General features: G+C 38.1%; 2 protein-coding genes across 4 annotated transcripts in view; one reads left to right on the top strand and one right to left on the bottom strand.

Annotated features, from left to right (window-relative positions):
- The window catches only part of LOC139150316 (kinetochore-associated protein 1-like), a 45432-nt gene that overhangs the window by 23582 nt on the left and 7565 nt on the right, over positions 1–14285 (top strand). For all 3 annotated transcript variants that reach the window (XM_070722612.1, XM_070722611.1, XM_070722610.1), the window contains exons 28-33: positions 9005–9212; positions 9579–9700; positions 12292–12347; positions 12762–12831; positions 13483–13592; positions 13774–13909. In XM_070722612.1, coding sequence (XP_070578713.1) covers positions 9005–9212; positions 9579–9700; positions 12292–12347; positions 12762–12831; positions 13483–13592; positions 13774–13909 — 702 coding nt within the window. The remainder of the gene's footprint in view (positions 1–9004; positions 9213–9578; positions 9701–12291; positions 12348–12761; positions 12832–13482; positions 13593–13773; positions 13910–14285) is intronic.
- On the bottom strand, positions 10–7100 carry LOC139150320 (complement C1q tumor necrosis factor-related protein 5-like). The gene is made up of 3 exons (XM_070722618.1): positions 6990–7100; positions 3465–3679; positions 10–3232 (listed from the first exon to the last, which is right to left on the bottom strand). Exons 2-3 carry the CDS (start codon positions 3670–3672, stop codon positions 2601–2603), a joined length of 840 nt encoding a protein of 279 aa, XP_070578719.1. The 5' UTR covers positions 3673–3679; positions 6990–7100; the 3' UTR covers positions 10–2600.

Raw genomic sequence — 14285 nt, 5'->3', positions numbered from 1 at the left:
AATTCAGCATTTAGGATACAGATCATTGTAAACTTTTGCCGATATGCTGTATTTGTTACCAGCTATTCATTCCTGTAAGCGGCACAACAATTACATGATTTTCAGGTAATAACAGGCGGCCGTGATCGCCTTACAGCCGGCCATATGGCCGGTGGCCGGCTTTTTAACAAAACCCCTGTACAATACAGACATGAGTTTGTTGAATTTTCCCAGATTCACTCGTTGTGTTCTGTCAAAAACTTCCTATCAAACTAATTAAAATTACATTCAATTTCTCTGGACATTGTCTCAGGTGAGTTGAAATTAGTATAGTTTCTTAGAATAAATTATGCCATTTTGGACAGGTACTTTTCTCACTGGGACAGGCACTTTTATTTTGACTTGTCCATGTCCAGGACAGGTACCGGTAGTTGAAAAAAAGTATTTTGAGCCTGGGTATAATGAATGATAGAAGATACCGGTACACCTACTTTGCACCCTCAGCCCAAAGACTGATGGCATTCCATGGCTTCAATGCAAGCAGCATTTTTACATGGGAGTGAAAGACTCCTTACAGAGACCAAATTACATAATATTATACTCAAAGAAAATCTATAATGCAAAATCATCAAAGACTCAAGAGGTCTGTTTTGAGATGGGGCTTTAAAACTTCATCAAAATGTCATTGATCGTACCACTTTGGAATGTTTGTATTTAATAGTATAAAGTAATGAAGGAGACAGTAATTCAAACTTTGAATCCATTTTTGTTTGAGTTATTGTTGCCTCAAAATGCAGTTTAATGGCCCCATAGCTGTTTGAACTTTTCAAGAATTTTTGTTCAAGAGGTACCCAGCAATTAAAGGTGGTGTATGCATTGTACAAACCACATCCACTGCCAAGTCTTGCCAACACTTCATCACGATTACACTGTTACAAGCTGAAACATGTGATCTGCTTGAAGTATGATAGGCAAACACACATACCCGTCTCTCACTATTTTTCATCAAGCATGGGTACAAATGATGAGCAGTATCTCTCAATGCTGAAATCATGAAGAAATAAACACCACTAACAGTGCAGGTAAATTTACCAGTAGATGTATTATAACCATTGCCTACATTAGAGAAAACTGTATTATAGATGACAGTTGTGTCATTTATAGTCTTCTTGACCATGTAGCATGGACTTCAATACACAGGTATGGCAGAGCTTGGTTCTTTTGGTTCTTAGTTCTTTGGTTCTTGTTCTGATTGTCAAATTTCAAGTGAAAATTTAGGGAAATTTTTGTCTGGTATGCTCAAACATATATTTTCTTTAAAACAGCTCAGTTTGTTCAAGATCTTTGAAATTTGGTGGGCATTTTCTTGAAGAATGAGGTTTATAGTCTGATACATATTTAAATGTGTTGGACTTGTTTTCTCACATTGTATAAAACATCTCCAAAAAGTAATCAACAGACATTTTACTTGTTTATAGAAGTGTGCCCTTTAAAGTGAAAGACTCAATCTTTTGCTTAAACTTTGCTCAATCAAACTTCCAACCATCCACTTTCAATTCAAGATCAAGAGTAAAAATCAGGGGTCACTGTGCAAATTTGGTACTCATGGAGAAACAGATTACCTAATATTTGAAATTCAAAATGGCTGCCATCCCTGTGTTATATGTGTGGGGGATCAAAATTCAAAAAACTGAAATATTTCTTACTGCAAGAACTTAAAAATGAGCCCTCATAAGTGGTAGATCAGAAAGGAATTGTACAAATTTGAGAGTCCAAATATCTGTTCCAGAGTGCATTGTACACATATGTGTTTATCTTTCTTGTTCATTTTGATGAAATGGGAGCAGAGAGTTTAGAAGCTATTTTGATGTGCAGTCAAGGATAGTTTCCTGTTTATTGTACTGATAAATTCTATATAGTCTTTGTATCTATTGAAGTTGAATGAATACATAGGCTATTTTAAGACATCAAATGCAGCAGGCTAGAATAATATCCAATAGAAAAAACAGAGTCAATCTGTCAGCAATCAGAAGCACCCAAATGTGTGTATAAAGTAGTTTGCGCCTCAAAATTGAAACTCTAACTTTTGCTCAAACCTTCAAGCAAACTTTCAACCATCCACTTTCAGAATCAAGAATAAAAATTGGGTCACTGTGTAATTTAGGTTCTAGAGAAACAAAGTGCCCAATATTTCTGGATATTTGAAATTCCACATGGCCACCATCCCTGTCTTTTATCTATATTGGTAAAATAAACTTTCTGATTTTCACAAAACTAAGCTTGTGAAAACTTTGTTTACTCCGAAAGCTTCCAAATGATACCCCTCAAAAAGGGGTAGGCCAAAAGAATATTTAAAAGTTTGAGATCTTGAATATCTGTACCTGAGGTGCATTCTACCTTTAAACTGTGGGTAAAGATAAGATATGAACAGCTCACTAAAGCTCTCCAAAACATTCTACATGTAAGACAACACTATTTTTAAAGATAAAATGTAACATGACTTTGCCCAAGAAAACCAGGAAATCTGCTCCAAATCAGACCATGATTTGCCATCACTAATTTTCATCTTAAAGTAGCTGAAATAAATTAATTGGTATGATGCAACATTTCTGATCATTTTTTTAGGAATTTTGATACAAGAGATACCCAGTAAAGGTTGTGTATTTATTACCATCACTAAACAAAGCATGTCCACTGCCAAGTCTGACCCACACTTCATCACCATCCTGCAACTCTATGATTACACTGTTACAAGCTGAACCACGAAGTCCACTTGAAGAACGCCTCTCCATCACACATGCCAGTATCTGACTATTTTTCATCAAGCATAGGTACAAATTAGAAGAAGTATAGCTCGATGCTGAAATCATAAAGAAATAAACACCACTAACAGTGCAGGTAAATTTACCAGTAGATGTATTATAACCATTGCCTACATTAGAGATAACTCTATTATAGATGACAGTTGTTTCACTTGATACTTGTCCCATTGATGAAGTCTTTGCAGCAGAAAACGCCATTCTACTTGGATGTTGTAGTACTTCTCCAGGCTGACCTTTGCTTCCCTTCTGACCTTGCTGTCCTGGTGGTCCAGGATGTCCACTGTGACCTTTTGGACCAGGACTTCCTTTCTCACCATTGTGACCTGGTGGTCCAGTGTCACCTTTGGATCCCCTTCGTCCAATTTGACCATCTTGACCTTTAAGACCAGGAGGACCTACTGGTCCTACAGGGCCATTACTGCCAGGTATTCCTGGAAATGTTATCATAAAAAAATACATCAGTTGTCATGACAAATGATTATCTCATCAGTGCAGATTTAAATTGAAACAGTGACTTCAAGATGCTCATTTCTTTCTTGCATGTGTTTTATGTAAAAAAACAATTCAAGCAGGCTGAAGAATAAGTTTTCTGGAGTTGCTTAGAAGATGATAATGGTCTTGCCATAAACTTTTTTTTCCAGCTAGAAAACTTACAGTAATTACCTGGAACACCAGGGATTCCATGTATAGAGTTTGTACATTGTTGGGTTTGAGATTGACCGGTCTCAAAGTCTTGGCTTTCAGATTGTTGTATTCCACTGTGAGAGTTTACAGTCTGCTCCTCAGCCAAACATGTTGAAAGTTGATACAAAGTAGCAATGATGCAACATTGTAGCCAGATGAACAATGATAGGTGTTTCAATAACTTCATGGGGATACTTCAATGTCAAAAATGAAGAAAATCATGGTTTTAGTAATGTCATCATCACTTTTAATTATGAATACAGTATGCAGAGACTATAAAATGCCTGTAGTTCACTCTAATTTTGAGAAGTGGAGGGTGGACAGGAAGGTCAGTCATCTCTGAGGGCATTCTCCTTCCACCTCACCTTACATAGTCAGAAAGAGCTGAGTGGCATTTCAAAGATGAGTTGAAGTTGACTTATTAGTGAATGCTCTGGCAAGAAATGTTATGAGACAGAAGCCTTCACTCTGTGAAAAGCATCTGAAGACCTCCTGTATTAACTGTCTGATCACAACATTAAAGGGCCTATGACATGCCCATACAACCAAACCTAAAATCACGCTTTGGGTCTTGAAGTTAGCTTACGTCACTCACTGTCTTGCATTGCGTATCGCCGCCCCCCCTCCTTGTCCAGATAAATGCAAGTAAAAGTTACCGGTGGACATGTACCCCTAGCCCAACTCATTCAACTTTTTTCAGCTTTTCGAAGTTGAGCCAAAGACTTATCTTAATACGGGCAAACAGTCTTTCACACCTTCACAATGTCATGTCCGTAAGGGTGTGAGGCAAGGCTTCCTTTGCTAAGAACGTACACCCAGAATAGAGAACAGAGAACATTGTAAGCTTAGTGTTTAGTTTGCTGTAGTGACATGGTCTTTTCAGGAGATCACCAATGGCCACATGCCGCGTACGGCTAATCGAGTAAATTAAAATGACTGAAATTAAAATGACTTGTCAGGCTATCTGATTAGGTGTACTATGCTTTTGTGCCAAATATGGGAAATAAACATTACAAGAAGGATGACAGTCGATGTCACATTCTCATTCATCGGGAAACATTTGTGCGGCAGGAAGCTTCCCGTCTCTACACAATCGTGAACGGTGAAGACGGCGATTCAAAATGGCGACCCGACAATGCGGCGACAAGCTTTCTTTGTTTTTCTTCAGCAAAACATGTACAAACATGTACAAAATAGGCCTAACGCATCACTTTTGTAGGATTCGTTTGCTCTGAAAATGCACGAGAACGTGGGTCGATTGCACCCTTTGTCTCGTGCTCCAAGGAAATGATAGTGCTGTCAAAGGTTGACGTCCAACACAGCTACACTAAGAGTGATAGTTTTTGGAAAGGGTAGTGAATTTCTCCCAAAGCCGTTTCATAAATGACGAGCACTACAAAGTCTCATTACCATACATTTGAAACTTTTTGTGTTTATCCTCAAACTGTTCACACGACGAAAGTGGTATTTAGGGGTCAAGTTGCAAATTTTTGACCCCGTGTTGAGTGCATAGTAATCGGACCGCTATCTCAGTAATCGGACGTTGTATTTGGAAAGTGATTAGGGGCTATATGTTGATAATTTGAAACTTCAAAACCCCAATTTTAATTTTCGATGTGTTTAAAAAACTTAATGTAAATATTTCGTTATAATTAGTTACGTTTTATAGACGACATAACCATATTTCGACGTGTTTGGCGCTTACCTACCGGACATATGGGCTGTCTCTTTGTTACTTTTGGCACCTTTTATCGTATGGTCTGGCTAATTTCACCAAATTTGTATAGCCCGAAATAGCTTCTACTAAACAAACTATCCAAAACGGGACAGCAGTATCACTTCACTTAATATGAGGTCACACAACTTGTAAAATGCTATCATTGCGGAGCGAAGTGAGTCCGACGAACAGCGTGTGATTGAATGTCCGAAAACTGAGGTCGTCCGAAAACTGTCACACTGAGTGTACTGTACTGCAGCTACAACATGCAATGCATTGAATCGAAACACTCAGGCGCGGGATTGCTCCACTTTTTATAAAATAAATTCAACCGTGAAAAGTTCAAACTGAGACTGATACTGTCTTATTTCATACAAAGAAATGAAACGTAGCCTCATCGTACTTTCAAATCTGTCCCGAGCATTCTATTGCTTTGTCCACTCGCGCTTTGTTCTTCAGAGTCAGAATCTGACTCTGATTTGGAACCACTTGTCCCGGATGCTTGGGTTGCCTATGCGCCTTCAAGCTAATTCCCCTCGAAATCACTTTCTGAATTCTGGTCAACACTGTCCTCGCTGGAAGCAACTTGATAAGTCCCTGCAACTGGACTGTTATGCAAGGACCGCTAAATACACTTTTGTGACAATAGCGTGATACAAATGACGTCAATTGTACCTGTTGGTCAATATGCAAATACCGCTGCCTGGCTCGGGTGCGAAGAGGCCTCCTAATCACCATGAAATAGGAGTCAAATTTCACCATTCGCGCATATCTTTCCGAACTGAGAGAAAATGCAATCCATAAACAGGTCCCCTAGCTGAGTTAAACTTTGGTAATCATGTCATAGGCCCTTTAATATGTTCTAGTTTATGCAAATCATGATGATGTCATGGCTGAGACTGATAAACATGGTTTCAGATATTATACATATATGGGAATTCAAAACCTGGAAGAAAAAAAACAGCCTTGATTCCTACCATGTCGCCTGTATATATGCCCATTTATGGTGTTATTTATCACTTGAACAAATAACTATATAAACCAAGAGTGACAAAGTTTCATTGTGTTAAAATGTTTGAATTCAAGGGATATTGTTTGAATAGGCTACCAGTATTATATGGACACCATGTGCTGTAGCCATTAATGATGTCCATTAGTCTTTCTGTACTTGCTGTAAGTGTGTATCCAGTTCATGGTATCTGTAGACATTTCAAAACTTAATACCCCTTAAGTTTGAGTTTGATCAAACTACTGTTAAACATTTGTCATACCGATAGTTTAGTATGCTGTACAGCAGGGGAAGGATGATGTAGTGTCTTGAGTCCATTTACGAGTGTGACAAACTATCACACGTGCTATCAATTTTGTACATTGGTGTTATTTAGCTGTATCAAAATACACAAAACTTAATTTATGCAAATGTAAGATGTACACTGGTGATGTGATGTTTGATTATGGTGAAGTTTGGTTGTCTATTACATATTTAACTAAGATTTAGATGAAGATTTAGTATATCGAGATGACTCTTCTTCAGTAGCCCTTCTTTCTAACACAAATTGTACTGACTATTTCATTGTGGCATGGAGCCGGAAGTTTATTTAGCAGAATTTGGGTGAACTTTGCTCTCAACTGTACAAAGGCTTGTCTTCTGTCTGTCGCCGTCTTCTGCTGATTTATAGTTGTGATTTGCCGTATACAGCACTTTGTGGTAGAGTGCATACACAATTCTGAAAGGAAGTAAATTTGATATGAATTTGTGTGATAACCTTCGACCTACTGTCACGTACCTTTCAGCATTGAGGATATGTATAATGGAAGCAGCTCATGGAATCCTAAGGTCTGATGTGCATGTGGGCTTCTATGCTTTATTACTGGCCTTGATGTGAGTGCAAATCAGTGCATTTATTTGAATAGGAACATCCGGGGAGTCAGCGGGCCATGTGAACGATGTTCTGACCGGTTTCCATGGTTACCTTATCTGGTGAAGCCCTTGCACGTTTTCGAAATCAAAGTAGACGCCTAACACTAAATGTAAAATATCCATGCGCGCATTGCTGTTTTGACTTTCATGTAAATCTGTTTGATGCTCATCGGTAATGGTAAAATTGTTTAAAAATGCCCTGCATGTAAATGTCATATAGCGTTAACTGTGTATAAAAGCATGTAAAAAATATTATTACCTGAATGCATGGGTTTATGTGCCCTCGCAGCAGGAGACAATTTGCCCTCCTGGCATGGGCAAATTGTCACCTGCTCGCCGGCACATAAACCCATGTATTCAGGCATAATATATAAAATTACAGGGCTATATAAGCGTTTATATGTTGCTTGTTTTGTTATGGTGTTTGCCCTAAAAAATAGTGGGAGTTTGAGGTGATAACTTTCATTTGTGATTATAATGTACAACTGAATTTCAAAAGTTGCATTAAATCCTATGTGGCTCCATTAGCTTTAATCGCTATTGTTTTTCAGCATTTTTTTTTCTGTTCGTAAAACACTGTTTCTTTTTCTACTCCCACAATCACATCAAAATGTCTTGTGTACAACTTGTCAATACAGCCTGTATGTATGTTATGTCCAATGTTATTGTTGACAAGTGGGTTTAATCCTGGGCTACAATTCATTTGCCAACACAAACATTGCTCATAATATGTTACGTTGGCAAAGCCAATGCTGTCTGCTTCAACATACTTTTATAATATGACGAAATATAAGACAACGTTTTTGTTTCAGAGAAGAAATATGATGAAATTACGATCAGTTGTAGTCTCTTTTAATGGATGTATGCATCTAGAATTGGACAAAAGTAAATTGAAGAAGACTGATTGCAAACCAACCATGAGAGACTCATCCAACAGTTACCTCTGCCAGTCCATGTAGCGCAAAATGTATCTGTTGTTTGTGACTATTTGCAAGTAGGGTTGCATCCATATTTGTGTGGGTTCCTACATTTCTGAAAACACTCCTGTCTTTGAACATGGTCATCATTCATAATTTCTGCCCTTTTAACCATGATTTTTAGCTCATATTTGGTTTTATATATAAATACCAAAAAGAGCTTATATGATGAGTCTAACTGTCTGTATATTTGTGGGTATGTGCGGACGTTGGGTATGTGCGGACGTATGTCCGTCACACACAAAGGCTCCCATGCCGCCAAAGCTACTGTCTTAGTATTTGGTGTACAGGTAGATGTAGGGGTTGAGATGTGAATTTGTCCAAATGAACACATCAGTGTCAAAAATGTGCAAATGAGGTAAGAAAAAGCGAAATTCTGAAACAGGCTTGAAACAATCTTACTCCACTGACTTGAGTCATTTCCTGTCATTGTTTATGAACTGTTACATATTAACAGACCTGCTCAAACCATAGACAGTAGAGGGGAGGAAGACCATCAGTAGAGGGGAGGAAGACCGTCTATGGTCAAACTAAGGGGGGCTAGCTGCCTTTCTGCTATGCATGTTGCTAAAGTTGACCTTCAGTACCTAAAGTTTCAGACCTTAATTACTTTTGTCATTCTTGTTTTTCTGGTTTAAATATTTCTTGTTGTTTTTCTGGTTGTACTGTGCAGAAATCATTGTCATAACATCAACGTAGAATTTTCCTGCACTGAACAGATAAACAACATTTATTGTTGATCTTTGGTACCCATACTGGTATGTACCAATTCTGATCAAATTTGAGCGACACCGTATAATTGCGGTATTTTTATTATCTGTTGATGACAACATATAGAATCCCACTACAGAAAGTAATATCAAGATGAATCTCAATTTGTGCATGATCCTTTGATACTCCACAGCCAAAGACAAATGAAATTGCCACTCACACCTATGACAAGCTGACAGACGTCTACAAGAGACTGTCAACAGAGCAAGTACTCTACAAATACAACCTGGCTGATCCCGCCTACTTGATGCTGGCCAATAATCCAGCCAGACTCATATTCCAGCTCTATGAACACAAGAGTATCGAGGAGAGGGGATCTGCTCATTCCACAGACTTCCCAGGTAATCCTAGTCAACAGAAATACACTCAGTAAATCTTTCCTGAGTTAGCTTTGAAAAATCACAAGCAAATGGATGAGGCTTGAAACATTGAAATCTGAACTTTTGTTGAACGTTGTACAAGTTTTTGTTCAAAGTTAATGATCTGAAACATGCGGCTGTGAAATTCATAAGCAGAATATTATGATGCAAAAATTCAACTTAATTCTGACTTTAAAAAAATTTCAGGTTGTAATAGTATAATCAATCCATTTTTTACAGGCCTTATGAGAAGTATTGCCTTTTGAGAAAATTTTCTAACATACTGCAGATCTCGTGATGATCATAAGTTTCTTTTCAGTTGATTTTATTTTTCTGATTTTTTCCAAGACATTCACACAGCAGCCGATAAGATTGCTGCAGCTACAGATTGTACTGTACAGAAGATCAGACAGATACTCTTTGACAAATGGATGCCTCCACAAATCTGCAAAACTGATACTTCTGATGATGTAAGTTGTATACCTGTTGACTACCCTATTTTGCAGGATTCTTTCTGTGTGGTTCTTTTTTTCAAGGGTGAAACATGTCACATTTGTCTCCCTGTGTAACTTTTGAAAATTTCTTGTACATCTCTTTTCCTCCCAAGGGATTGCACTCATCATACTTACACTCTTTTTCATCTATCATCGAACGCTCAACTTCATGTGAATATTGATACATCTCATGAATTCATCAGTGTGTTTCCTTTGAAACTTCATGAGTTGATAAGGAACTTTCTAAGAAGTTCCAGACGCTGGCGCGACAAGTTTATGTAAACATAGATACTTTGTAGCTGACTGTGAACAGTATCTGCTGTAAGTACGAGAGAACAGGCTCCCTGAACGCAGCCGGTGATAGACCAGTGAGAGAACGCACCAGAGTTATGGACAACGTTCTCCAACATATCGATCGAGTTATACAAAAGGCGGCAGCCAAGTATTTACTTACACGAAATCAGAAGAAAACTTCTTGATAATTAAAACGTGCCATCGCTGGCGACAATCCACCAGGCGATAACCAAATACCTGAGCATGAGTCGAAAGAAAATATCAAGTCTTGCCGCCAAATCAATGACTCCAGCTATCGAACAATATACACTGGAGTTCATAGAAACTGTTTCTGACTACAATATAAATCAAATTCATTGGTTTGATGAGTCTTTGGTGATCCGAACTTCAGGCAATCGTCGTTTTGGACACGCAGAAATCGGAACACCGGCAGTTGAAATACAATGGCATGCATCGAACGCTACATACACGATCAACCTCCTTGTCAGTGCTACGGGTGTCGATCATTCCGATGTGATCGTTGGACCATCAAACGGGTTGGAGTTACTGAACCTTTTCGATGAGGCTGTTCAAGTTACAGGTAATTTTGGAAATCCGTGTTTGGCCGTCGGTGACTGTGTGATTATGGTTTCCACCACTCGCGATGTGTTGAACAAAATCCCAACGACCATTGCATGAGAAAGGGTTCGACTGATTTACCACCCAGTTCAACGCTTGCGAGCCGTGTTTCAACTATAAAGAGTGAGCTTAGATCTAATCAAGATTTTGCGTACAGGTTCACTGAACTAGCGACTGCTTATGCCATAGCAAACATTACTCCCGGTGCTTGTCGTTTCTTTGCGAAAGAAAGTGGTTTCATTTGGGACCATCATCATTCATAATCGTCACGATAAGTTACGCATATACATTTGTGCCGGAAATGAACCAGCGCGATGTTGACTCTCAAAATGAAAGTTCGACTACAATTCTTGTTTGTCTCTTGAAATGTGAATCTTAGTTTCCAATTTCACACATTTTAAAGCATTTCTGTGTCGGCCAGGACTCTGCACACATAGACTCGCCAGTCGCTTGGTCTCGCGTATTGGCGTAGCTTCCGGTATTTGCTTGTACAACAATCCTTCGGCACTCGACCTCGCACGTTCGGCGCTCGATCGCCTATGTTGGATTGCTACCGCACTAATAATAAAGTGATTCAGTCAAAAGAAGGCACGAGGGACTGTCGACAGTCTACTGCACACAGTGCAGAGCATGATATTTACTTTTCTTTCAGCATGGCTAAAAATAGCAGTAGAACTGGACTCGAAGTTGACATTTGTTGATCGTGAACACGAGACTTCTGATAGTATTGGAAGTGAACATTATAATAAACACAAATTCCGATGACATTTTCACGTACAACACTCATTGGTACCATGTACAAACCATAGATTGTCTGTGTACAAACCAACGAAACCACTTTGCATTCTATGTAAGCGAAAATAAATGTGGCGCACCCGTGTTGTGTGCCCCAGCAAGTTTTATTTGTTGGCGACGTTTTGTCTAGTCTGGTGAGTTTGTAGCTGTTGAGGCGGTGAACTCTTTGAGGAAGTTCCAGTCAGCTACAAAGTATCTATGTTTACATAAACTTGTCGCGCCAGCGTCTGGAACTTCTTAGGAAGTTCCTTATCAACTCATGAAGTTTCAAAGGAAACATACTGATGAATTCATGAGATGTATCAACATTCACATGAAGTTGAGCGTTCGATGATAGATGAAAAAGAGTGTATTTCATCAAAAGTAGTAGGTTTTCAATGAATGTACAAACTACCCTCTACAAGTTTCACTTTAATTAATTATCCATCTTTTCAATTGTCTGAATTTGGTAGTTATGTCAAACTTTGACTTTTTGAGATGTCATAGGTACAAAAGAGATGTTCTTCAAAATTCAGTTTTTCAAAAATGTAAGTTCCAGAAAACGTCTGTGAAAAAAATAAATTAAAAACAAGATATTCGTACAAATATAAGCATATAATGAAAGTAATTATTTCTTTGCTGATGTTTATTCAATAGCTTGATGAAATTCAGGTATTACCACTTTGTGTCTCCTAGACATGTCACAAGGATGGTAATTTGTGTGATATTGGTGTCCTTTTTGAAGCTGCTTGGCAGGCATTCCTATGGTTTGGTTATCATACGTTGATTTGTCACTCAAACTGTTTTCATGCCAAAGTTATGACCATATTTTGAGTGTCATCAGTCTGTTGAAATTCACTTTGTGTATCATCTTTATCCAGATATTGTTTGATTCTGAGCCGATTGAAATGACAGAAGATGAACGCAGTTTTAGAAGGTTTGTTACTAGTAATATAAGTTCTCATACATGTACAAAGTACTTGATTTTCAGCCCGTTATGCTTCTTGCACACAGTTGCTAGTTGTTTGTTTTAACCTTTGACTTTCCATTGTCATCTTTGAAATTATTTGTACAGTATTAACACTACAGATACTCAAACTTCTGATCAGCTAGTTTTTCTGTGAATGTGTTTGTAAGTGTTTCAATGAGAACTGCCTTACCTTAGCTAGAACAGTTCATCACTATGTTCCTCAACACAAATGCCGATGTGTTTTGTACATTTCAAGTGATGGTGATTGACTTTGGAATCTACTTCCTACTTCCATACTTCTTCAGTTCTTTCTACTGTTCCACTTCAGTAGTAGTTTAAGTTACAGTGACAGATTGACACAAGCTTTCTCCCTATATACAGGGTTGTTTACCTTCTACAATATGGTGAAGTTGAACAGAATGCCAGTTCTCTCGTAAAGTCAATCTCTGAGGTACAACACTGCATATTGTTTACGTTGTTGTCTTTCATTCTAGAGAAAGAGGTCTCAGTGGCATCACAGTATTGTTTCAAGGTACCATGGTATCATGGCATGCATATAAGTTCAGTTGTAGACAATACCCTGATAGCGCTTTGATGCAACAAAAAGTGACATTAGATTAACCAATCAGTTGAGTGCTGAAGTTAAACATGTCACACTTTAATTACATGGTCTTTTTGAAGGGGAGGGGCCAGAGTACAGATATTGCATATGCTGAATCATGGTACAAATGTTGGTGATGTCACAAAGACCTAAAAATGGATGTGGCAAAATAAATTGACTGCTAACTTTAGGGTGTCATGTTTGGTTTTAAAGACAAGCAAAACAACAGTTGCACTTGACAATGTACAGTTATTACTTAGATTTAGGAAAACAAAAGAAGTGTGACATCCTAGACACATATAATGCACTTTTTGTATGAAAGGCATTTTACTGAAATGTCAAAATGGCTTGACATGTTTTAGATGGTAGAACAGCAATGTACCTCTGCCAAATAAATAGCTATCGTATCAGTCTGTGGACGGGTACTTTCATCATGTATGTAAAATTGTCATGATAAACAGCTTCTTGTCAATGCTAACCTTCCAGTGTTTTCTCTTACAGCACTCTGGTTTATCCATTGCCAGTCGTGTGAGAGCTATTAGATGCTTATTTGCCTTGCTGAAGGATAGAGACATAGAGAAGATTGCATTGGTATCTGCATCTAAACTCAGGTACTGCTAATGTAACCTCCCAAATCTTGTTTAAATACCAGTGATCATGCTCTTGTACAACTTTGAAAACGTACGGCTGTTCGGCTGTTCTACTCTAGAACATACCTACTGTACATGTATATACACAAAGACTCGTACAGCATTGTGACAGACTTTTGGTATGGGATACATTTTTCTACAGGGAGTGTTTGCAGACCTATCTGTATATGACACAGCTTGAAACGCTGAACATCACAATGAGTGTTGATGAATTTACAAGTTGTAATAAAGTTGAACTTGTCAGAAGACTTTGGAGAAACCATAACCATGAACCAAAGGTAATGTGATCAGTAATGTGAATGATTCTAAATCTTCACACTCAGTGTTGTGTTAATGTGTACTTTATCAGGCATGTATGCACCCATACCAGAGACAAGAGAACAGAAAGATGTCTATTTAGAATTTGTACAATATAAAATAAGGATATCAAGCTGATTTCTCGTGAGTGAACAATTTTGGCAGGTGCTCTTGTGTAAACTCATGGGTGCTCCTGTTCTTGAATTTTAACTGTAGTTCATCAGCAACTTTCGGTCATGGTTGGTCATATATTTCATGTTGATATCCAAACCCCAAGAACAGTAGAATTTTTGTGGGTTTTTTGTAGATTTTTGTGGTAAAACCATACTCATCTTTATGGTTATGTAATTTATGTCT

This window comes from Ptychodera flava, chromosome 14, assembly GCF_041260155.1.
Source record: "Ptychodera flava strain L36383 chromosome 14, AS_Pfla_20210202, whole genome shotgun sequence".
NCBI lineage: Eukaryota > Metazoa > Hemichordata > Enteropneusta > Ptychoderidae > Ptychodera > Ptychodera flava.
This window is presented reverse-complemented; position numbering and strand designations above follow the sequence as displayed.